Genomic DNA, 27,162 nt, shown 5'->3' on the forward strand with positions numbered 1-27,162 from the left:
CTTCCATTACCTGAGTTTAATGCCACTTCTCTGTGATCCCAAAATATACTATACATATTCCTGTCATTGCAACTTTAGCATCTTAATTATTTGTTTCTACATCTGCCTCCTTCACTAAACAGTGATGTCCAGGGACTACAGCATTGTGCCTGGTTGGCACAGATTTTTTGCTAAATTAATCTCCTTAAATTGGAGAATAAATAAATGATTAAATAAATAAATGATTGGGTTCAACATATCATTTATCATTATGTAACCTTCAACTAATTATTTAAGCTATTTCGGTCTGAGTGTCCTCATCTATAAATGGGTTCAGTAATTCTGGCCCATCTTCTGATTGGGAGAATAGAAAAATGGATTTTAAATCATATATGCAAAATGTAGAGTATTCTACTAGGCATTTATAAGGCAAGTCAGTTTACTTAGACAACAGTCTGATAAACAAAACTGTTTTGCTTCATATTTTTGTCTTTTACCTCTCCAATCCATACTCTTAAGTTTATGGTTTCATGAGAGTTCCTTTAGATAATGCCACTTAGGACTCATATAAATTCACCAGAAATAGTAAACTGGCTTTGAGGAAAAATGCTTAAACTGTTGTTTGTTACTCATTACCTTTCAGAAATTGCTTAATAGCAAATTTATGGGGAAAATACAGCTCATTTCAAGGCAGTATATCTAAATATTTGGAGGAGTTATTTTATTTCTGTGTTATCAACAGTTTTGGATATACTGCACATAATCCAGCTAACTGGCATACCTCACCGAAGAAAAGATTTCAGGGATATTTTACATCCAATAAACAAGTACTATCGGGCTTTCTTGGTGGTGCAGTGGTTAAGAATCTGCCTGCCAATGCAAGGGACACGGGTTCGAGCCCTAGCCCGGGAAGATCCCACATGCCGCGGAACAACTAAGCCCGTGTGCCATAACTACTGAGCCTGAGCGCTAGAGCCCGCAAGCCACAACTACTGAAGCCTGCGCGACTAGAGCCTGTGCTCCGCAACAAGAGAAGTCACGACAATGAGAAGCCTGCCCCCGCTCACCGCAACTAGAGAAAGCCCGCGCACAGCAACAAAGACCCAACACAGCCAAAAATAAATAAATAAATTTATAAAAAATAAAAATAAAACAAGTACTATTGAATATTCTAAAGCAAATGGCCCACTGAAAATTTGTGACGTAGGTAGTTTGCAATTTCCCTCCTTTCATCCAGACCTTGTATGAATTTTATAGGCTTTATTCTACTACTAAGCTCTGCATTGTGTCACTGCAGTCAGAATAGAGGGGAGGGGACTTGCCTCACTGTGTGCCTTATCTATAGTGAATCTGGCCATTCACTTGGCCCTCACCACAACCAGTGCCAACTTGCTACCTTCCAAAGGAGTCCCGAACGTAGGAGCACAGGAGTTTACTCCTTGCAGCTGGCATCTTTTTGAGACATTCTAGTGAGGTGAAGAGAGTCTCCCCAAGACTTGTTGAGTTCTAAAATTTTAGCTCTGGCAAGAATTACTGAAGATACCACTAAGAGAATGAGTGCCCTTTAATAGATATTATTATCCATATACAAGTCTTTTATACAAGATACACTACTAATCATTATGTTTTCATAATTCTTAGATGTTGGATAATATGAAAATTATAGTAACTGAACAGGTGTATTGATTATATACATATTTAAAATAACTTTCCATGTACATATACAGAAGCACATTTATAGTTCTCTACCTTAAAATGAAATAGTTATGATATATAAAACTACATTGCATTACAGTCAAATTGTGTTTCAAACATTATCTACTTGTCCATACTACATTTACTCAGACTATAAAGATCTAGAAAAAATTGAATAATAATAATGTCCCAAAGTTCAACTTATTATTATAATTCCAAAGAAAGCCTATTGCCCCTGCTCCAAGAAAAAATAATGATTTACCATCACTTTGACTAACAGTTAATCTGCCAAAGTTATTCACATGTGTACAACTAGGGGTGAGGGGGTATTCCCCCTCCCAAAGTATTTGAATTACAAAGGGATATACTTTTGCTACACTTTCAGAGACTAATTGCTACATGTTGAGAATATTAATCATATTTTCTTTCCCATTAAATGGGAGGGATGGAGACGGAAGGAGTAAGGAAAGAGCTGATGAAGTGGGAAACCCCACACACAGTATAAATTGTTAAGAAAATATTTTCTGTGTAGCTAATTTATCTATAATGGTCCTCTTGGATGATAACTATTAAGCAGTACTTAGGCAAGAACCAAGATGGACAAAATCAGTGAGATTTCATTGTCCCTTTGAAGGAAAACCAGTAAATTATATCCTTGAAAAACAAAACAGAAAAAAAATAGTGCTTACTTTCTGTTCCTTTTCCGGGCTCGGCTGTAAGCTTCTAAACCTTCTGTTAGTGTCTTCAACTTCTCGGGCTCCACCTGAGTGAAGGCATGAAGACCAAACCACATTACCCAGACCTGCAATTGTTAACAGTGTGTTTATTTTCCTGCTGTACAAGCAGGTGCTGCACTGGGGGAAGGGAGGCTTAACCCTCACTGCCCTGTCAAATGCTCTGTCCTCACTCCAGCAGAGGTTGATTCTGCGGCTCCCAGGCTGCAACATCAGGGGAAATGAAAGACTGGCTTTCAAAAGTGTCAACATTTTCAAAATAATGTTTTAAGAACAAAACTTGGAAGTTAAATAACCTTCATTTCACAAAATCATATAAACAGGAGATCCTGGTTTGCTTTCTGCACTGCCTGATGCTCAGCAATTGCAAAGCTGTATTTCATTAGGGATGAACAAGGGCGGTGGTTAGTGAAGGGGGTGGACTTTGGAGCCAGCAGATGCAAGTCTGAATCCCACCTCCTCACTTTCTAGCATGAATAAAACACTTAAATTTCCTGAGCCTCAGTTTCCTCCTCTTTAAAATGAGGACAATAATACCTACCTTCCTGCTAGAATCGCTGTGAGAATTAAAATGCAACAAGTCACGCTGAACACTTAGCTAAGCATAGAGCAGCTAGTGTTACTCAGTATGCGTTAGGCTCTGCAGAGGCCAGAGAACGAGTGGGGCACTAAGCTGCATGTACTCCTTAATGATGTGGGAAGAGGGTGTTGCTACACCTCATGGGCGTGTCCTCTCCCCTGTCCTGCTTTCCCCCCGCCAGCCTAGGTTATGTGACGTCTGCTATCTCATGGCAGTGTGCCACTAAATGGTGGCTGGGGGATTAGTGGGGAAGGGGAGGTGCAGCCTTTGCCACCTGCCCCTTATAAACTCTATTATGGTTCTTGAAGCCACTTCTCCTAAGAAAAGCAATTAATAAATAGGAAATGTTGTATGTGAATAAAAACACATTTAGAAAAACACTGCTACTTTTATTGATCTTGAACACAATCTAAGTAGAAATAGTACTGCTTGCTGTGTAAATATAGCTTCAAAGTAAGTCCCCCACCATCCCTTAACCCAGTTTTTCCCTCACCCCTACACTACTTTTGTATAAAAATTCAGAGGTTGCCAAAATGCCTAGCGGGTAAGAAAATCTACACTAATAAGCAAGGAAATGATTAACTTTTGTCTTTAAATCTTCCTGACTCATGAACACCATTCATAAATAATTTTTCTTTGACCCCTTCAAATCTAGTACACAGTAATGATTAACAAAGGGTCTCCATTATCAAGTCTGAAAACAAGCATTTCTAATTATTCAATGAGAAAAACAGTCAAATAATGGAAACATTTTCCTTTTCATGACTTCTGTATTTTGTCCCAAAGGATCCAAATGTCTTACATACACACGTTCATTGGGGATACCTAATGTATTGTGCCGGAACAAGAGAGAACTTTGTTCCAGTAACAATTCTACAGGAGGGATGAAGTGTCTTATTGGGATGACTGAAAAAGCTTAAGTAAGATGAATATATCCATGTGTTGTTTTTTAAAAAAAGGTGCCTGGATACCTTTTCACATTTCACATTAGAAATGAGGTTCTATCTTGCATTCACTCACACAAAGAAAGTATGAAAGATATTTCACACCTTACATTTATGTAATTTATAGCTAATTCTGCTTATATTTAAATTATTTTCTTGGCAGCCAGGAGAAAGCTATCCTGTAACATAAACTTCTATTAGACACAAACTGGTGTAGTGAGAGATCTCAGCAGGGATTGACGCAGGCAACAGAAAGCAGATTCACAGTGAAACAAAGCAACACATCACAATGAAAACTTACCCAATTGGTCTTAATTTTAAAAACTAAGTTAGGTTGAACTACTTTTAAAAAATCATCTATTTTTGTTTTTAATTAAGAAATAAGGGGCAGTAAAAGCATTTCTTGTGCAGTTATTATGTAGAAGGTACTCTTTTATTATTTAATGTGGTAATACTGCACACTAGTATTGTTTTGTCACTTTACAGATGGGACTAAGTGAGTTTAAGCAACATGGCCAGCACTGAAACTCAGACCTGACTCCAAAGCAGCCTCTCTCCACCACACCAACTCTAATATACATTGAAATATACATAATATATATAGGTATATATATAAATATATACACACACATATATACACATGTAGGTATATATGTATATACACAATACTCAAAAAATTAGGTCAAATTATTTTAAATCCAATTATAGTTTTATAGATATTTAGATGATACTTGCTCAAACTTATCTTCAAAAATTTTTTTATGCTCGGATAATGTTCTGGTGATTTTTTTGAACTAATTCTCTACCATGATTTCTTCATTTAAATATGCCTCTAAGGTTCTATGGTATCTCATAATAAATTACATTATTTATAAAGGATTCAATGACCTTGAAAGAGAAAGCAATGACGGTGCTTTCTGAAACTAAATATAAGTAAGACACACATCACTCTGTATTTCTGAGATGACAAGATCATACATATCCACAAGTAAATGTTTAGTTTATTTGGTTTCACAAGTTTAGTACTCTTCTGTATTATGAAATATAATACATGAAGTGGGTGTGTTTGTTCTGGGGAAATATTCATCTACTTCCACAATATTCAAGAAAGTCTTTAAAGATACCCACCCACCCCCCACCAAAGGTATCAGGGAACAACAAAATAAATTCCATCTCTAGTCAAATAGAAATCATATTTGATGATTTAATGAATACTCCCTCATAAATTACTTAGCTAACTGGTAAATGAAGAAAGTACTGGGAATAAAATACATAAATATAACATTAAAAAGATTAAACACATACATATTTTAAAATAAAACTTACACTGAAGGAGCAAGTAATTTAAGACACTATTTTAATCTGTAATTTCATAATCTTATATTCCTGTATACCCAAAAGGCAGAAGCTCCATAAGTTGATTCCTATCTTGGTGAGAAATTGGGGGAGAACTTTATAATGTATCTTTACCAATAATCTGCCAACATATTCTCATTCTAAGTGATGATGCTAACAGTAATGGCTATCATGGTATAACTCTGCACATATGTCATTCTAGAATTAGAAAAAGATATCCAGAACTTATAGGTATTTATAGTACATATATTACCTCACATATCAATATACACATATGTTGAATACTAAATCCCTTCTTTCATTCATTCAGATTCTTTAGATATAATAATTCTTTGACATAAATAGTCCTGTAGTCTGTCCGTAGGGTTAGAAACATACCCATAGAGCCAGACATTATTATATGGTGGAAATTTGAGTTTTCTGAACAAGTCTGAAGCTCTGGTTGCTTATTCTGTTCAAAAGGCACGTATTAAACATTTGGTAATTTAATTAAGTTTGATCTGGGGTCAGCACAGTAGCATGTAGTGTATCTCAGAAGTAAGTCTATGACAAAAGGAGACACAAACATTTCAGAGAGCCAAAGTGACCCTCTGAAAGCGAGGTATAGTATGTATTAGAAGAACCTGGACCAAAGATCCTAGATCACTTTTGAATAGAGCCAGTTAACTAGAGGAGATGTCAAAACTCCCCGCAGGTTTAAATCCCTGATAACAGGATTAAATCTCTTGGTGATTACTTTGCTGGTACTTAGTGCTGAGGCAAAGCTGTCACACAAAGGTCAGAGGATAGAGCAGAGCCACGTCACAGATTTCATAACAGAGATAAAACAGCTGACCTCAATCGCCCCTTTTCATTCTTCACTTCCCATCCCATTTCTACAGCGTCATCAGCTCCTGTTGTTGGGGGAATGGTATCATGCAGAGTACTAAGCTTAGGGTTAGGAGACCAGGGTTGGGGCCTGGTTTAACTGCTTGTGACTTGTGCCCTTAGGAATGCCACTTCCCTGAGCTCCAAATGGAAGTACTTGTGCACATCTTTATGGAGAGGATCTAAAAAGATTATAAATAGGAAGGTGCTTTATAAACACCAAAGCAGTCTTTCCCAAAGTGCCACCGGTGGCATGTGAAATTGTTTTAGGTGGAACATGGACAGACCTTTAATCATTTTTAATAGTTATATACCCATATAAATTTATATTAGAAAAATATGAAAACATTATACCTGTGATTTCACAGATACCTTAGAATAAGACTAGAAGTTATTTTTAAAGTGGCTTGAATAGTGCCTACATAATACGTGCCCAAAATATTTGTTGAATGAATATATAAATGAGTAAATGAATTTAAAGAAAAACTTTAACTAATAGTACAGGTGCCATGTGACTTGAGCTGAAGTCTGGGAAATGCAGTTCTGAAGCAATAAGCAAATAGGAGGCATTTATTAGGTTTGTTGTTATCAAATATTTATTAAATAGTAACTATTTTAATAGTAACTATTTTAATCTTCAAGCTGAAAATGTCTTGCTAACTTAAGTGCAATATTTCAACAGTTTTGCAAGTATGGGAGTTAATGATAAACAAATAATTTGGGGGTAAAAAGTTGACTCACCTGTGACAGAAAGGATGAATCTAATTTTCCAACAATAGCACTTAAGGAAAAATCCATAAAGTGAATCACAATTTTTTTCAAAGGGACTAAGCAAATCCACATTATTACAGTTTTAGTCGGTGGCATTATCTGAGGCTTTTTCTTGGTTTCCTTTCCTCTTCAGTTCAGATAGCAGCATTTTTAAGTACTAGAGAACTATACTATAGGACTAGAGTAAATCTATTCTAAATATGACAATACATTTCATATAGATCCATATGACATATAGAATTAAATGTTTTGAATAAACTTGTACTTCTAAGGATACACTGTTTAAAAGTCCATATAACAGAAGCATGTATTTGCCTCATACCTGAGATTTCATTTGCTACTAACCATATGACAACTGTATTAACAAGCTCAAGAACTCTGTGCTTGGTCTCAGTTATCTATGAATGGCGACAGTCCTCCTTTTCCTCTTTAATCTTTCTCAGAAAAAAAAAAAAGTTCATGGTATTCCACAATTTACTAAAGTTTACCTAAGCTTTGTACTCAGTTTAGTCTTTTCCCTAATATTCATATTTTTGATGTTACCTAGTTTTTCATGTTTATTACCTTTCAAATTTTGATCAGGCACTGACTTTGTTTGCCTGGATTTTATCTTGCTTATTCCTTTGCAAAAATGATTTTGCTCCTTTCTCAAAAAGATTCTGTTGCTACAGAGCATTGATTGCCCCAGCTGCCCCACCAGCCAAAATGCAGCCAAAATATTGTGGATATTGACTGGGTATAGAGAAAATAATTCATTTCCAGAAGTGGTTAAGAAAATACATAAGGCAAAGGGAATACACAAAGAACACTTTCAACAGAGAATGATAGTACCAAAGAATATAAATAGTTAACCCTGATAATCAAGCCCAGAAAGAATGTTCTTCAAAGTAACAGTGTTTAAACCTCACAGGAGGGCATACCTCCCAAATTTAGTTCCCAGGCTCAATTTCTCAAGTTACACATCCCCAGAATGCCACTGTAAGCTATCTCTGGTTTTGCTCCATAACATCAAAACGTGAGTGCATGTGATACTGAACTGACATACAGAAAGTGATTGTGTCAAAAAAAATTTGGCATGAGTTTTAATAATGATGAGTTCTTTCTGTTTTAAACAACCATTCAGAGAGCTACTTTAATCTCTACCTGTCAAATATAACCATGTGGAAAAAAGTCAAAGTGTGAGTCTAGAGAATGAGCACCCTACCCATTGCTTTTAAAAACGTCTTCATTTAACCAAGTGGTGTTGAACCAACATGGAGAACTTTTCTGGGTAATCAGGAGATGTCTCTACCTGTCCAACAGCAACAAACATTTCACTGAAAGGGAACATTTTGGTGCCAATATAGAAATAAATTCTTTCCTAAATTTGGCTTGAGTCAGAACACACATCGAATGTAACAATGAAATATGAAGACCAATGGGACAGTGTGCAAAAAGAGTAAAAATAATCTACTCAGAAAAAAATAAGAATTTTATTTTTTGATTATTACTTGATAGTCAATCCTTTTAGGCTAGTTAATGTAAGATCAAAGATGGTGGATGATAATTACAAAATATATCTTAGAAAAAAAGAGCATTTTTTCCTGTTTTAAAATAGTTATTGAAATAAATACATAAAGATAACCACTACCCCCCATAGTTGCACAGGCTTAAAATGTTTGTACATCATAGTGTATAGGTATAATGCCAGTGGAAGCCATTTTCCTTTCCAAGAATTCCTTAATACTGTGCCAAGATCTGGCAGTACATTTCTCCAGCCATGACTAAACACTGAGGTCTTATTCTTGGCCACTAAATCTGAAACTATAAAGGGTTCATGGCTCAGATAGAAGCTGGTACCACTTCTTTAGAAAAAGTATAAATATCTTCTAGAATGTACTTCGTTACAAACTGATAGTCAAAGGAAAAAATGAATTAGTAAGGAGATACCACTTCCTGAATGGTATTATATAAGGCACATAACGTCCTTCGGTGCTGTCACATAACTTCAATATTGGGACAGTATTATATAGGGGTGATTCAGTGCAACTTTACACAGACTTAAAAATCTCTACTAATTATTGTTGAGTGTTTTGTGGGGTAGGAAGGTAGAGGAAGAAAGTCTGAGTTTATAGTGTTTAGAAACATTGAGGAGAGGGGGGCTTTCAAATTCACTCAACAAACTAAGTGCTTTAAAATGCTTCCAAGTAGAACTCCTGCTTAAAATGAACAGCTAATAGTAATTTATAATCAGATATGACAATTTGTATGCAACGTCCTGAGGTTCGGAAAAAATAGTTATAAACTATTTCATTCATTAAATATGTTATTATTACCCTTTCACCCCCAGCCTGGTTAGTAAGTCCTTTTTACACAGATAATGCATAGGTAAACAATAATGAAGGTCAAATGACCACAGTTCTATAATGGTGGAATCCAAATTCCTAAGGCTGTTTAATACAGGGCTTGCTTCAGCAGCACATATACATAAGGTTGTTTAATATAGACAACAGAGAGGAGGAGGCTAACTTTTACTGAGCCTCTTTTGTGTACCTTCTATTTACGGTAATGCATTTAATTCTTAAACATCATTCTGAGTAGGAATTAATATTCCCACTTGAGCAGTGAGGAGATTTCAGCTCTGGAGATTAATATACCTATTCAGGACCATTTAGGTAACTGGCAGAGGTGAGTTTAAGCCCACACAAGAATGCCCGAAGCCCAGGCCTCTTTTTGCCACATCTGGCTTTCTCTCTAGTTCTCTGAGGACTGTGTTCACACAGTATTTGATATGTAGAAATCATACCTCCTAGAAAGGAATCTCAGAAATTGCAGGACATTTCTAATGCATTATTAGTAATTCTGCTACATTTAACACCCCACGGAAGATTAAAAATGTCTTTCTAAGCTGACCAAGTCATTTACTATCATGACAAACAGTTGGCTAAAGTATCAGGTTATGGACAACTTGGAGATCTCAGCGCCTGCTCCAATCACAGCCCTGACCTCTCAGTCCAGAGACCACTCCTGCAACCTGAAAACAAGAGAGGGGCCTGGCTTGCTCTGAACTAGTAACCTGCAATTGTGTTCATTAATTATTATTATTTTTTCTACTTTGCCTGCTTCCGAAAAGGATTTGAAGTGACTTGCTGAGAACAAAGATTGTAACAGAAAACAAATGATAAGTTTGTGAGATGTGAGGGATGGGAGGAGGTAAGATAATAAATCTATTCTAAAACTTGAGTTAACACAGATTTTATCTGGTGGGATCTGACAGGATCTTGGATTAAGTTACATACTTGGGTGGACACAGAAATACTAATATGAAAATCTGAGAGGCTAAGAAGGTTTTAAATAATCATGTGTAAGCAAACTGTTTAGCGAACCTTTTCTTCTGAGATACTACAGAGGCACATACTGGGGGAAATGGTCCCACATTCCACATCAGCAAGACAGAATTAATAAGATTTTACTATAATAAACAAATAGTTTATGAAGTCAGTCTCTGTCTTCCTCTCTTGTCTTCATTAAAATGTCAGGCAGTATATGGAAGGAAACCTAATACCCTGCTTACCTTTCTAAAAGCAGAAGTCTAGTTATAAACGCAGAAGACTTTATCCAATATTGTGAGGACTAAGGAGTTCTATGTAAATAAAATTTACATTATAATTGGTTCACAATTTTAAACCAATTTTACTGTAAAACATGTTTTATAGGAGATCTTTTCAAATAGATCATACTTTGTCTTACACAGATATTAACCATAGTTTAGTCTTTTCTAGGTAGACCAGGATCACCAAGACATGAGGCAGAGGACATCTGGCTTGAAGTCAGAGAGATCTGTGTTTGAAATTTCACCTTTCTTGGTATTATCAACTGAGAACAGGGTTTGGCTAGCTGGGCATCATTAAATAAGCTATGAGGAAGCCTTTCCTTTGTTTGGTGAACTATAGGGGGAAAAAGGGTTTGTGAAATAGCACTTTGTTTTTTTATGTGCAAAAGTGAGGTAGGTCCTGAAAAGACCAGAGGTTTTTTTTAAATGTTAAGTGCCCTAGAGCTTTTAAGGCTGTTATACCTTGATTTTTGATGACAGATAAATATTTCATGTGTTATCATTAATATTTTATTATAAATTTTCAGTTTTTCACCTCTAAATGTTTGCTTTCAATTACTTTTTCTGATTTATTGGAAGTATTTTTAGTGTATCTTGATATCAAGATTTTGATATCAAAGTTTTGAGAATGCAAAATTACAATGTCAGCCAATGGGAGGGGGGATATTTGAATTTACAGAAACAATTTTATGCTCTCTATTAGGAATCCACCTATTGTCTATAATAAAGAAGAAGAATCTGGATTTTTGAACCACTTTTATAGTGACTGAAAATCAGTCGAGTATTTAAATAAAGTAAAATAAATGTTTCTTGGACTCTTAGATAATGATTTCTTTTTTTTTAAGTGCATCTCCTTAAACATCAGTGAGGAACTCAAACCTCAGGGATTTGCTAACACAGACTAAGCAGAAGATTTGGACCACTGTTTAATGTGAAATGTGTTGAAAGTACATGCCTTTATTCTCCTGAGGACATAAAAAGATATTTAGACAAGTCATTTAGGACAGGAAGAATGTTTCCAGGAAAGTGAGGCCATAATCTTTTCCTTAGTTAAGCTTTTTTTTGGTAAAATGGCACGCAAAAAAGACTTGGTTTCATTTGCACAGAGATTATAAAACAGTTTAATGTCTACATCTTGTATGTGTAGCAGGTCCGTTTATATCATAAAAGCCCAGTTTTGCTGTTTCTAATTATATTTTGAATAAACTGTCAAAAATATTTAGGTTTATCAACCTAAAGAATGATTGTCTGGTCTCAGAGAGATTAAAGAATAAAATGTTTTGTGAATAGGAGTATGGAATTCATTTTCTTATCAAAGGTAGAAACATTATGCCCAGAGTGTATCCTGACAAGTATATATTAGGCATTATAAGCAACGGGTTAAAGGACCTCCTGGTCATTTGGAGAAGGACAATCCTTTTATTGTGCTGGCAAGAATGCTTTTGGTTTCCTTTGCCATGAAACCTAAATGCCAGTGGAGGTTTGAGCAGAGTTGAAAGAGCTTTATACAATATACTCTTTAAGAGAATAATATATACCTGTAAGAGGAATTTTTATTTCCTAAGGAGATGAAAAATTACATGTTTCTTCATCATACGTGGGGAATGTACATTATTATCTCCTCCTGCTCGGATATAAATTTTTCTATCTACTTTAAACATTCTGCATATTTCTTGCCTAGTGAGTCAATTCTACCAATTGTGAGGGGGAAAAAGAAGCTCAGAAGACCCCTACTAATTTCTTCTAAGTTGAATGGTAGTTTCATGGAGAAGTTTTCATTGAATTTATGTGATCAGATTGTGTTAAGTAGAACCAGACTATGGGGTTAAACATTTCCATATGTTATAAAGACCCAGAACGTTTCCTGAAAGGAGACTCCATTCTGAACTCAGATGTTACCTGCTGCTTCCAGAAATGGCTGCAACTCCACCCCAATTTTACCCTCTCGCCAGCTCTATGTGTCACATGTCAGCATACGGGAGAGATGCAGTCCCCTGGCACTTCCTGCTGCCTGGGAGGACCCCTACCTCTGCCACACTGTTGGTTTCCAGCAACCACCATATTTTTTTTTCTCCCATCATTGCCACTTGCCTTCATTCTCTGTGTATGAATGAAGAATTAGGTACATGCAAGGAAGGAAGGCAAAGTTAACAAAATTCTGGAAATCTGGTTCCTGGGTTAGAGCCACCCTGAGCCCTAGTGGGATCTACAAATGCTTCACAACTCACCCCTTGACGATACGACATTTTGGTGACTACAACCATCCCCTCTTCATTTTATGCTCCAGAAGTTTGTGAGACCTCAATGAGTCATGAAGAATCCAAAGTGATGATAACAAAAAATAATAATTGATATCTGAACAAAGGTTAGTATTTGACAATGGATAAAGATTGGTATACCTTCCCTTCCTCGGGGCTTTGTTGACAAGAACTGTGAACGTCGTCTTCTCTTACTAATTTTCCAGGCCAGGAAGTCAGTCCTTTGATTTGGCCCCAGACCAAGTCGCCAACGTTGAACGTCCTTGGCCTATAATGTATCAATTCATTTGAAGAGGGGGAGTCTGGATTCCTTAGGTCATCTTCACTACTAATGCTTTTAGCGTCTGAAGGGCTAGGTACACACCCGTTAATGCTTTTGGCATTAAAGTCTCCATTGTAATGGATGTAGTCTTTGACCAGAGAACTTTCCAAACTATTTGAGGAGCTCGGAGATTGCTCCTCTAGGACCAGGTCTTGCTTTGTGGTGCTCAGCAGCTCTCCAAAGCCCCGACTCTGTCGAGGTCTGTTCCCATTGATGTGTGTACATCTTTCCACAGTGTTCTCTAGTCTCTCCTTAAAACTCATCATAGTTCTTTTGTAGTTATTATACCTGAAATTTTCCTCCAGAATTTTATCCCCTTGACAGTTTCTTGATGGTAACAGTATTGGGTGCTGTTCCCCAGGCAGAAATGGCAGTGTAGAGACATTGTTGAGTCTTTCGTGACAAGGACTATTGTGGACATGGCCTGGATGATCTAAAAATTCCTCACACTTCCACCTGTTTCGCTCCCCTCCAGGGCTTTGCTCCCCATCCCACTGTTTTTTAGATGTGTGGCAACTTGCCGACTTGAAATATTCAAACCCATCTCCTTCGTTTGAGTTTTTCCCATGGTCCAGATTGCTGGGCAGCCGAGCCCCTCTTACACTTCTCAGCCTACCATCATGATCAACACTGCCCATGTTTCGTCCATGAATGACCGCACTGACAGCACTGGGGAGACTTAATGGGTCACCAACTGAAGCAGTGAAGGCACTCATGGCACTCAGAGCTGGAATGGGGCTGATCTGAGTCGTACTGTTGACTGCAGTGGTGATGACAACCTGCATTCCTTTGCTGGCTGCATCAACAACTGCTTTGTAAATAGCATCTATGGAAGCATCACCTTGGCCACCCACAATGAGGCCATCCTTCACCTGTTGACCAAGAGATGGGTCAATCCGCGATTGCAACTCACAAGATGTATCTTGGAAAGGTGGAAGTGTAGTGTTTGGATTTTCGGGAAGTGCTGTGAGCCCCGGCTGAGTGCTTATTCTTTTGTTTAGGAGAGCTGCATCTTCCTGCATTCTCACCTTAAAGAAATAGACAGGAAGAAGTGAGAGAGAGAGAAAAAAATATTCAAGTCCTTAAAGAGAAAGACCATAATTTTAAGATTTACCAGAAGACAAACAAATATAACAAGGAAGGCAATATAAAGAAAGAACAAGACTCAAAAATGAAATTAAAAGTCACTCTGTATAGAAAGGCTTATGTCTTGATTATATTTGGGTACAGTTTCTTTGATTAAAACATGTAACAGGTTTTTTTAAAAAATCATCATTACTAAACATTCTCTAGGAAAACTAAAGTTGAGGTGGTTGGATACAAAATGTTTCCAGGTGGGCTTCCCTGGTGGCGCAGTGGTTGAGAGTCCGCCTGCCGAAGCAGGGGACATGGGTTCGTGCCCCGGTCCGGGAGGATCCCACATGCCGCGGAGAGGCTGGGCCCGTGAGCCATGGCCGCTGGGCCTGCGCCTGTGCTCCGCAACGGGAGAGGCCACAACAGTGAGAGGCCCGCGTACCACAAAAAAAAAACAACAACAAAACCAAAATGTTGCCAGGTGATGACTCCATGTTTTCAGTGTCATTACAGGTTTTGCAACTTGGAATTCAAAGAGAGAAACAAATCTGTCACCAGCACTGCTCAAATTAAAAAGGAAAGCAGATTTAAAAATGATTTCTAACTCACTGATATTTCTACTGATCTAAGTGAAATACAATATAAGATAAAACAAAACAAAATACATATACCCCTTTCTTAACAATAAACTATTTCTGATATGACACTAAATTTTTGAAGTCTTTAAATAGGGTAGTAATGCCTACTCTTGAACCTTACCAGGCCACTGCCTGAGGGACACCCCCATGCTGCCAACAGTGACAATGGCTCGCTACAGAGGTGATGCTTAATTGGGAAGAGGTGAAGGGAGGGAATGCCCGCCAGGGAAGAATATCAATACTCAGGACAGGAATGATGAGTGCAATTTGAAAAAGTCCACAGGTTATTCCAATTTCACCAACCTCAGCTAAGAATTGCTGCTATACACCCTTGATACTTTGGATTTTTCCCCCACAGTGATCACTCCCTTCCTGTCTTTATATCCTTTCCTACTAAACCAGAACCTGGGATCTATCAGCACATAACTACTCTCATGCCATTCTCCCCTTGTCTACACCTATCAGATAAAATCCCAATCTTGGATCAATTTAACTCTCTACCTTATATATCTATATGTACAGTGAGGATGCTGAGTATCTATCCACAGGAACTTATGGCTTCCAACCACAGCTGGGGGCTTACGTTCCCATCAATCCTATGATTCTCTGGTTAGGTATCACTCCCTCTCACAACTATTCAGGTATTTATCCACTTCCTCAAGCCAGCTGCTATACCATATCCCACAGTATTCTTAGGAAATGACCTTACTTAGAGATAATGAAGTTCACAGGTTAAGAATTCTCATAATTCTTATACTCTGCTATTCCCTGCCTTCTGGCAGCACACACTTCTCTGCAGTATATGTGTCCCTGATCCTGTCCTGCTTCCCAGTGTAAGAGGAGCCCCTTCTACTCTCTGAGAGTCGTCCTCCATTCACGTTCTTGATCCCAAGCCTCTCCTCAGGGATCTTGCCTTATCTGTTACCCCTTTTCTTCTTTATGTTCAATCTCTTCCACTTTTTTTGGCCTCTTTCCTTTAGCATTCACCTATGTGCGTGGCTTCCATATTTTACAAGTTTGCATTCAATCTACACCCGCCTTGGGGCACTACCTTGTTTCTCGTATGTTCTTCATAGTTAAGTTTTTGAAAGTTTTTGAAAGAGTAATCCATACTCTTTCTTTTCTCATCCTTACATTCATTGCAGTCTGGTTCCTGCTCCCACAACTCCAGCAAAACTGCATTCCACCAAGTCACTGGTGATGCTCTTACTGCTAAATCTAATGGAGTCCCTTCAGGCTTTATCTACCTATTTACTCAGTGACATGGTTGAGCACGTCCTCTTTCCTTCTAAATTCTTTTATTATATAAGATATATATGAACATTTTCTCATTGTCAGAAAAGAGAAGAGCTTTCATCACTTCCCCACCCAAATCTGTACTTTTGCATGCCACTCTGATGCCATTTCTTTCTCAGAAGTAATCAATGTTCTAGTGCATCCTTGCAGACTTGTGTTTAACACCTTAAGGTGTGTAGGTGTATATCTAGTCTCCCTTCTTTCTTCCATTCCTTCCTTTCTTCCTGCCTTCTTTCTTTCTTTCACATAAATGGTATTATATTTTAGTACTGTTCTATAATACTACAGTATTGGAGCTCTGTAATCTTGTGGATCTTCTATATCAGATTATATAAATCTATCTAATCTTGTAAACTACTAGATAGATGGATATAGCATAACATATTTTACTATTTTCCTCCTGATGGTTGCTTAAGTGGTTTCTAATTTTTGACGCCACAAATCAAGTTGTAATGAACATTCTAGACTGTGCCCTTTTGTTCACATTTGAAGATTTCTCTAAAATAGATACATAGAAGTTGAACTTCTGGGTCAAAGGAGGTGTGTGTATATATGTATATGTATATGTATATATATATATTTTTTTTTAAACTGCTGAACTATCAAATTACCCTCCAAAAGGACTATATCAGCATACAATCAGACAAACATATATCTGAAAGAATCCATTTTCCCATGCCTCTGTCAGCAAGGGATATCATCAATCTGATGAACATAGTAATGTTGTAATTTATATAACTCTGATTATTCTTTTCATGTTTATTACTAATTATTATTTAATTTTCTCTGAATTGTCTGTTCATTTCTATTGCTCATTTTTCAAATCAATTATCTTTTTTCTTCCTAATTTGTAGGGGCTTTAAAAATATTATGAATGGCAATTATTTGCTATTATTATGCAAGTATTTTCTGCCAGGTTGCCACCTGTCTTGAACTTTGTTTAGAATACCTTTGGTCATACAGATTTTAAAGTTTTATGTATTCAATTCTGTTACCTCTTTCCTTTTTGACTTCTTGGTTTTGTGTCTTGCTGAATGAGGCTTCTCTACCCCAAGATTATTTTAAAATCTTCTATATTTTTTTCATGTATTTATTTAGTGTTACTCTTTCCATCCAGCTCCTCAATCTACCATGAATTTATTCAGTTTGTAGAACTAAAAGAAGACCATGTGGCTGAAGCCAGGGAGAGAGTGGTGAGAGCTGGGGCTGGAGAGTGAGGCAGGGTAAGCATGTTAAGGATGTGGATTTTAATCATGGGAACGACGGGAAACCACAAAAGTGTTTAACAGGGTAACATGATCAGTTTTTACTAACAGCTCCAAAAGGACCAGTGATATGCTTCAGACAAAATAAAATGCTTCACACAAAAAACTGGAATGTTTAACAATATTCATTATTGAGAAATAATAGTAAGTAAAGGTGAAAAGGTACATAACTACCTTCTTTCGTCTCTTCCCCCCCAATTAAGTAAAACAAATAGTAAATATTGTTTTCTACTAAAGTAACCCAGGGAAGTAGAGTACCTGAAAGTTCTGAAACAGACAAGCCATGGGGTTATTGTTAGCTGGGCAAGGAATTGTGGACTGTCCTTGAAAAGCCTGGAGATTCTGGTACCCCTGAAGAATCTGCTGCTGTTGCTGATTTGGAGGAAACATCTGATTGTTGTTTAACAGCGACTGTAGATGAGTCAGTTGATGGTTATTCAAAGTACTGTTTATTGAGGACATGTCACCTATAGTTTGAAAAACATAAAATATAAGTCAATGTGATTCTTTGGAGGTCCTATGCCTATCTTTGTTGAGGATTCCTAAAACAAAAACTAAAAACTAGACTTACATGGTAATTCTTTTTTCTTTTTCTCCTCAAAGTCTTACTAAGTGGTAAGGAAAGAGTAGTTTTATTATTTAATTTCATCTTTCACAATTAGTGTTTTGATTTTGTATCATGGAGAGACAAGTTAAGTCTTTGGTCTATCCACTAGCCAATCCTTATATATTGATTTTCAGTGTTATAGAATTCCTTGAAACCATTTTTGTTAGAGCAACTACAATTAAAAGTTAAAATTAGTCCTAACTGCTGTAGCAAGCATAAGTATTTGACAAGATAGTTAAAACAAGTGGGTCTCATCAGGCCTGTTTACAAAATTTAGTTCTCAAGCCACAGTCATCAATAAATACCATCAAATAAAATCAGATTTGGTCTAGAAAGATGTATTTTGTTTTGTTTTAATGTGTATTTTTTATACAAAATATGTATTTTGTATTTTGGTTACCTAAAACTAAAATTGTAAAGAAAGCTAATAATACAAAAGGATTCATTGTCACAGTCATTAAAAATAAATATTATATAATCAGATAGGATTAGTTAATAACTACATTTATATTCAAAATTCAAAATTAACTTGTTTTGAAATTACACTGAAATTATTTTGAGGATAACGTCATAGAAATTGCCCTATAGCTTGAAATCTGTAAATCTGTAATGCTTTGTAGGTTACTTAACTACATTGATTTGACTGCCAAATAGAACTAATTAAAGTTTTTTGTAAAGGTGTCCATGAAATCTGGAAACATATTTTTTTAAGATACTGAAGATACCCTTGACAACATCATGTATATTTGCCTATGTTTCCAGACTTTATGGACATCATCTCTATACTTTATATTACAATTACTCACATCAAACAGCTGAACATACTTGACATTATTTTCTAAATTTTTTGAGATAAGATAATCTACATAAAGGATTTTGTTTTTAAGCCACAGAGTTCTAAAGAATAATACTGTTTGAGAAAACCTAGCAGTAGCTATTGGGGCCTTCTGTTTCCTTGAACTTGGGCAAACTTTAACTTTGAATGTTATTATGCCTTGCTTCTTCTTTTGCTGGATAAGCATTTAGTTTTGTTTATTTAGGGATCCCATGGAAAAACACTTCCTCAAACCGTTTTCATCCACAGTGCAGCTGCTCATACTAGCCCTGTGATGCCACACCAACTAAAATTCAAATAAATGTTATTTTTAAGGTGCACCTGTGCTTTAATTATTTGAAAAATAAGACTCTACTTGGCTTAAGACAATGATGGGTAGGTTAGGTTTAGGTGGCATCAGAATTAGAAGAGAAAGCAGATTAAAATGATATTTAGTACTGCTAGAATAGGGGAAAAGGAAGAAGTCATTTTCATGTTTGTATAACTATGGTTGTGTGTGGGTGTTATTATATTTAGTTCCTTAAGCAAGCTGTGACATAACAAAAACATTTTTAAAAATAGTGTGACAAAATGGAGTTTTTTTTAAAAAGGAGAAAATGAATTAGAAAAACGTTTCTTTTGTAAAAATTTGTGAAAAAATTTAACTTACCAAGCAGACCTGTCCCCAGTAGAGGGTTAAGTAGCTGTGGCACCACAGAGTTACTGTTCAGTTTAGCTGGACCAGGTGTATTCCCAGCATTATTAGATATATTCAGCAATGTTTCTGCCATTGACACCACTGCTGTCCCACCAAGTGTTGAGACAGTCAGTGCTGCCACTGCTGATGATGTAGTGGTTGTGGTAGTGGTTGCCTGGGAAGAAGTTGCTATGGAAACCTCTGGATGATTAGCGGTGTTGGCCGATGCCGAGTTCAGGACACCTCCCAACAGCTGGGGATTCAAGGCCATTAATCCTGAGGCCCCAGTGACAGCTGGGAGGAACAGGGGGTTAAAAGTAGTGTCACTGCCTGCAAAGCTTGGTAAAGGGTTCCCCAGGGGGCTGGTTAAAAGGGTCTCAGCTCGGCTGTTCTCTGACTGATTGCTTGGCAAATGGTCTGGTGGGGCTGTCATCTGTGTTAATGAGGGTAAAGGGGTATTTTGCTGTTGCAAAAGATCTGAGATGGTCAGATTGAAAGATGGCAGGGGAAGCATGGCAGCTGCGTGGGCTTGGTTCTGAAGCAGGGCTGCTAAGAGTTGAAAGTGAACAGGCTGCAATACCTGCCCATCCATGTCACTGGAGAGAAAAGCTAAAGCAGCGTTTACATTCGGGTTGAGAAAACCTAAAGGGTGGAGGTTGATCTCAGACTTGCCTTCTCCTGCTGAAGGCTGGAGGATATTTAATAGATTCTGGTTTAGGAGATGCTGTTGATTCACTGGCAAAGAGATAGGTAGAGAACTGAGGAGGCTGGGGTTCAAGGGGTGTGGAAGATGGTTGTTTGAAGTGCTGTTGGATGGAAAATGAAGTGCGTGCTCCTGGCCAACAAAAGGAAAATCACTCCCAATGGGCAGCTGACTCTGCAGTGGGTTTCCAGCTGCGGTGGTGACTATGACGCCGTCTTGAAGGACAGATGTTGTCTTTGTGATGGCAGGGTGGTTGGTGCCAGCTATGGCTATGGAGGATGATGGTCCTGAACCGCCTAAAATAAAGGGAAAAAAACCCACTTATTAATTATGGATGTTAAGGAAGACAACTCTATAAAAATACATCAAGATACATTTCAAATAATATTTTACATGTCCTCTGTAGATTCTAGTCAGATAAACTGTAATTAGAGATGATTTGACATGTTAATGAAACTAGTTTGACTTCATACTTCTTGACTTACTTTGAACATGAATATATTGAAGAAGCTTAGTACTTTAAGCAATACCTGTTTCTAACTATCAAATATTTTGTCTTTCACAACCAGACAAGGTGAAAATGGAGGAAGTTGTGTTGTAGTCCATTCAATTGGGTAGATAAAAGTAACAATGCTTCATTTTTCAAAATATATTTTTACATTAAAAAAAAGTTTTTGTTCTATATTTATAATACCAGCACTTTCTTTTAGTGGAAAAAAACCCCCCAAATAGAATATGCATGAGAATACAAAACAGAAAATAAAAAGTACCTATGTAGATAACTATTAATATTTTAGTGTATAGTTTTCTGGGCTTTTCCCACCTATATGTATATACATATGCAGACATATATATACATGTTACATATATTTTTTAACAAAAATGGAATCGTATTGTTCTGTAACTTTTTTTCATTTATCAATATATTGTGAATATCCTTCCATGTTAACTATAGATCCATTTTACTAGTATCATGTATGGATATACATAATTTATTCAATCCATTGTTGTGGATATTTCGATTGTTTACAATCTTCTACTATTTCAAGCAACACTATGATAAACATTAACTCATCTTTGCCAATATGCTCAATTATTTTCTAAGGGACAATTCTTAAAAGTGGAATTCCAGGGACAAAGCGTTTACATATTTTTAAAGCTCTGGATAGACATTGTCAGACTGCCTCCAGTGAAGATGATCAATATATATTCAATTTATATTTCTATAAACAATGTAGGCAGCACTCATTTTTCTCACCAACACTGTGTTTTATCATTATTTTTAAATCTTTGTCATCCTAATAGCATAAAGATACTTTATACTCATGATTCCTTAAATCAGACCAGTCTTCACCCAAATAGCATTCTTTTTTTTTTTTTTCCAAATAGCATTCTTAACCTTGAAAGTCTTATGTATGCTAAAGATGTATATTTTAAAGTATACTAAAGTAATGTATATTAAATTCAGGGAACTTAATAATAAAATTTCAGTTGTGTATTATAATTGTTTTAGTTGTTATCAATCCAAGCTACACAAAATAATTACCTAGAGAACTTAAAAACAAACAAACAAACCAATGTCTGGACCCTATCCAAGACCAGTTGAAAACTCGTCTCTTGCGGCACAGCCTGGGCAGTAGTATTCTTTGAAATCACCCCTGGTGATCCAGATGCACAAGGGGTGGGGTGGGGAGGGTGAGAATCACATTCTGTTGAAGGAACCTACAATCATTTTTCTGAAAAATGTCTTACCCTAAAGAAATGCATTGTTTCATTTAATACATGCATTTGGCAAATATTATAAGCACATACACTTAATTTATTAAAATATTAAACATGTATATGTTATTATGAACAATACCAGTGTTACTGAAAATCTAAAATAATTCAAACACTTTACTGCTGTGCTATATGTCATGATAACAAACTTTATATTTGACCACGTTACCATTGAGGCCTTGTTCAAATACACAGAAATGAGTCCATAGTTGTAATAGTAGTACAAATATAACTATATATTATTCTTGTTTCCTCCTAACAGACTAACACAATAATTTTTCCTTTCTGACATAAAAACTCCATACTAATATTTTTAACCATGTAGCATATGGATTGATCATATTTATTGATCCAATAAAGTTTGGCATTTATATTTTGATTTTTTCATCATTATATATAACACACGAATGGACATCTTCCTGCATATGAAACTTTCCTACCTTTGAATTTTTCCTAAGGAAACTCATTGGCATGATCGTTGTGAGACTCAAAAATAGGTTAAGTGGCAAGGCTTGCAATGTGTAAAAGTATACAAATAAAAGGAGTTATCATTGTCATCATTATTATTGACATTAGTAGCGGCAGTTAGTTGTGATGACATGGTAATAGTAGTAAGTATAAATCAGCATATCCAACATATATATCTCTATAGCATGACTTTGCAATTTTTCCTAGCTGTTGTGGTCTTTTTTTTTTTTTTAAGCTCTGTTTCATTTAAAGGAGACAAAATGCTGAAGTAGGCATATGGTATACAATTCTTTAAATATTAATTCAGATTTGTAATAAAACAATCAACACCTTAAACATTTCATTGCTTCTTAAATCTTTCTGCTATTTCCGTTAAATAGGTATGTGCCTTATTTGCGTTTGGAATCCATCTTTTTAAACAAGCTAATAAAAACTCTTATTTACTAGTAATCACTATCTATGGCTTTTCCCCGTATCTGTTAAATAATAACGGCATATTTAAATGTACAGATCACCCATTCCTTTAATCACAGTCAGAGTACATTTTCAAAATACTCTAGTGTGTATATGACAAGGCTTTGTAGATGAAGGATTTCTGTAGAGGTTATTATTCTTTTATCTTTATTTCGTAAGAGAGAAACATCCACATTGAGGATTCATGAAAGTAGTCATTTGGGGACATTATTCTAAAAATTCTCCATCTAAATATTCTTGAGGAATTACAATAAAGAAAATATAGCTACTCTGGGTATATTTTTGCATTACAAACAAGAAGCGGGTGAATACCACAAGCTTCTTAAGGCTAATATGCGGATCAGGCATATTTTTTATTTTCTCTAATTTTCAACACACCAATTCAACAATCAAGTACACTCTACTGAACAAAAGGGTAGAAATGGTGATACAAACAAATAAACAACAACAACACAACACCCTGCCCTTTCTTTAAGGAACTCAGAGTTTAGGCAATGTGATAAACACACAGATCTCTCTGTCTCTCTCAAATATACATTTTTTGAGAGCTTATTACAAACCAGGCAATTTTAAAGCTCTTTTCACGTATCTAGTATAACTACAAGGCAATATGCCAGGAACAATAGCAGGTATATAACAAGGGGACAATTGTAAAACTGAAGGTGTCAGGAAAAACTAAGCAAGTGGTAACATTTGATCTGGGATTTGAGAGTGGAAAAGGAGATAGAAAAGGCTTCTAAGTAGAAGCAAAGTAATTTTTAAAAAAGGCAAGGAGATAATAAAGTGTATGGCGGGTAATAGAGTTCTATGTATCCTCAGAACAAAGAAATATGACTGAAAATATTGTATGCTGCTTTCCTACACACCCAAGCCCTCCCACCCATGGTTAAACCTGCTGCCTTAGATAAGCAGTGAAGAAATTTAAAATCATCTTTCTAAACCATTAAAGGCAAGGATCACTTCTTATTTCCCTCTGTATTTCCAAGACCTAAGAGTCTCTGACACGTGGTTGGCATTCAAAAAGTGTTGGTTGAATCAATCTATTAAGATCGTAAAACTCGCATTCAACTTCTAGGAATCAGATCACTTGATGCTGTGTGTGTGTGGCAAGTGTGTATGTGGAGGAGAGAATACCACCCATTTGTGGAGAAAAGTGAAAACTGACTCTGTAGGGCATGATTGGTCCAATGCCAGGAGATAAGGGATGCTGGAAAGGAGATGGCTGAAAGATGTCAAGTTACTTTAGAAGACTCCCAAGTGTGCTGGGGAGTTAAAATAATCTTATGGAGGAAGACGTCCATCCCAAAGTACTCTGAATTCTTAAAGTCAAATCATTAATGCTTGGGGTCATTGAAAGAAGATCCTGAATTTTTATAGCAGGAGGGAAACTGGAAATTGCTTATTTCTGAACCACTTAATCTTGAACAGGCATTCTCTGGTGAACTTACTTCATAGTTCTGCATAAAAACCTATGGTCTGTTGAAGCATGTGGGGAAAAAGTTTTCTTAAAGCTGAGTTTTCTTTTGGCAGCTAAGATGTTTTGAGCTTAATCTAATGAGGGAGAGAGTTTTTTTAAAAGAGTTTTTAAAATAGCAAACTATTCACTAAACATTTAGCAGTTAAATAACTAAAAGGCAGCTGGGAGCCTTGAACAAGTTAGTAAGTTGGAGAAGTCCTTTAATTAGAAAAAATTATTATTTCACACCAGCCAGCAGCACCATGAACTGGCATAACTTCTTTTTCTCATTGTTCCTGTTACTTTTAAAGAAGTAGGAAATAAGACTGGAAAGCCATCCAAATAAACTTTCCTGGTGTGAGATCACATGCCTAGACACCCAATCAGACACTGAGATAGTCCAGTACAATTAGGAAACAACAGTGGTAGCTTTTTCCAGTGGGGTAGATTTCCAGATATAAACAGTATTCTTTGCACACACATATAATTTATGATGTGTGTGTGTGTGTCTGTATATGTGTGTGTATACAGATATAGCATCAGTAATTTTTTTAAGGATTTTTTAAAGGATGTTTTCCTATTACTAACAATTTCATTCTTGAGGTGTTTTATTTGCCTCATTTTTTAAACACTGCTTTTCAAAACAAAGGTAATGTCTACTTCTTTAGAGTTATTTCTCTTCTTCGTCACCAATATTCTTTGAGAAGAGTCATTGTTCATATCATGCTAAACTCTCTCATGGTTAGCCCTTAAGTATTAATAATATTGTTGTACATGTCTTTGTATGTGTACAAGAGAGGGCATAAAGCTCGTTCCAAATGGACCAATAGGTGCTTTTAAAATGTCATTTTACCAGTTTGATCTATAGCTTCAATTTTGAATAAATCCTACTTAATGCTAGAAAACTTTTTCTTAATTGATACGCCCAAATACTGGTTTTTATCCATAAATTCAAGAACCTAAGAAATACATCATATGGAACATACTCCTTCACTATTTGACCTTTATCATTTGCTTTGGCAAGTGTATTTTAATTGCAAACAGGGTCAATGATAATCCTTAATAAAAACGAATGCTTCTAGAGACAAGAGAAAATATCATGCCCTAGTGAGTCTAATAAATATAATTCACTTTTCAATCCCATGGAAATAGTAAAATTTTCTCTTCTATATTTAAAGGATTTAAAAAATTGAAAGATAACTTTTATGAGGTCTAGATCTTCCAACAAGATATTATTTTCCCAAGCCTTAGTAATGACATGGTAATATGTATTTACAAAAATATACCAAATTCTATCTTTGTGCTTTGGATCCTGATGTAAATTCCTAGCATTCCTTTAACAGAAGTAGGCAGGAAGCCCTAGGGACTAGTGTCTATTTGTTCTCCATAAGGAAGGGAGGGAGGGACCCAAAACCAACACAACTTAGGAGAAAAGGAAGAGGGGAAAGTGATCAGTGGCAGTATCTGAGGAAATACTCTCCACCCTCAACAGGGCCAACCTCTTAGGGAAGAGGAAAGAACAGTGGAAGGACTGTAGCTTGAATCTTGGAATATGAGGCCTGAGTGATTACGACCCTGTTGAGGAGGCGAGCCCAGTCTTCGGGTGGTAATGGGGTCAGACAAAAAAAAGGGTGTTTTACTACTGATCACTTCTGCTTCCTTTATTAACACATAGAATTACTCTGAAAACTGTTGAAATGAAAAAAATTGCTTGAGAGTTTTCACTGCTTCTCAAGTAACAAAGATTTTTGGTTTTTTTTTTTTTACAAATGCTTTTTATCACATTTTTCTTAATATTTATTGTAAGGAAGCAAATGCTGAGAGAAGAGGTTAAGTCTCTTGCTTGGTAGGATTTCTGTTCTCTCAAAATGCTAGAATAACAGTTAAAATGCTCCATCCATCAATATACCAACTGGCAGTTTATCTCATGTTGTTTAATGAGCAGAGCAAGTAGAGATTCTAGATTATGAATAGTTAACTTTGTATCTTTCCGTTGTGTACTATTTTATTTTCAGTGTTAAACAGTGCAGAGCACATATTAGGTATTCAATAAATATTTGCTGAGTTAATTACCTCATGAATATTCTAAGACAGTGCTTAGACCTATTTAAGACTGTAAAATCGATTTAGTACGCCCCCAAACCAGTATATTTTGATAAATGAAATAGAAAAGAAAAAAAAAAGAGTACATTGCATAACTGGGATATTATTTTGTGGAAACTGTTTCTGTTAACTTATACATGTGAGTGCTGGGTCATGTTCTGCTGGTGGGTGATGAAATCATTTCGGTAGATCATGACTGTCATAAAAAAAAGAAATAGAATAAGATAGGATAAGATAGAATGGGATCTAAAATGTCAGAGTGCATCACACAGAGTGTTTTTTTCAGGAAACTTTTGTTGTACATTCAAGACATATCTCTAGTTAAATGGAATGCAAGTTAATTTCTTGCCGTGGTTAAAAGTAAAAATAAGTTTGAAAAACTCTGCTTTAGGATCAGGCCTCTCAGTTGCTCAACTCCGTGGGGGATGGTCTATGGAGTTGTGTTCCAGGAAGCATGTTTATCAGACTCTAAAGTGAGAGGTATCCCTGTGGAGTCGTGCAGCACAAGGAGCTCCGCTCTGGGGCATTTGTGATAAATACTACTCTTTCTTATACCTGTACCCATGGGTCTTGGATAGATATTTAGAATTTCCCTGGACTAGCTCCTACCCCAGGAGTATCTCAGCAACTCCTTCAGACTTCTGTTTGTCTAGTTCCATTCCTAATCTGTAAAAAGGTGAGTTGTTACTT

At 36.3% G+C, this 27,162-nt stretch overlaps 1 protein-coding gene across 14 annotated transcripts in view; it reads right to left on the reverse strand.

Moving 5' to 3' along the window:
• Nucleotides 1-27,162, reverse strand: part of MBD5 (methyl-CpG binding domain protein 5) — a 413,679-nt gene that overhangs the window by 23,077 nt on the left and 363,440 nt on the right. For 13 of the 14 annotated variants that reach the window (XM_089916847.1, XM_089916845.1, XM_089916843.1 and 10 more), the window contains 4 exons: nucleotides 19,463-20,488; nucleotides 17,630-17,838; nucleotides 12,918-14,126; nucleotides 2,364-2,437 (listed from right to left, as the gene is read on the reverse strand). In XM_089916847.1, coding sequence (XP_089772973.1) covers nucleotides 2,364-2,437; nucleotides 12,918-14,126; nucleotides 17,630-17,838; nucleotides 19,463-20,488 — 2,518 coding nt within the window. The remainder of the gene's footprint in view (nucleotides 1-2,363; nucleotides 2,438-12,917; nucleotides 14,127-17,629; nucleotides 17,839-19,462; nucleotides 20,489-27,162) is intronic. The other variant, XM_089916851.1, reaches the window with a different exon arrangement.

This window comes from Delphinapterus leucas, chromosome 8 (assembly GCF_059928025.1).
Source record: "Delphinapterus leucas isolate spDelLeu-1000000601 "Yukka" chromosome 8, BTC_Dleu_Yukka2, whole genome shotgun sequence".
In the NCBI taxonomy this organism is placed as follows: domain Eukaryota; kingdom Metazoa; phylum Chordata; class Mammalia; order Artiodactyla; family Monodontidae; genus Delphinapterus; species Delphinapterus leucas.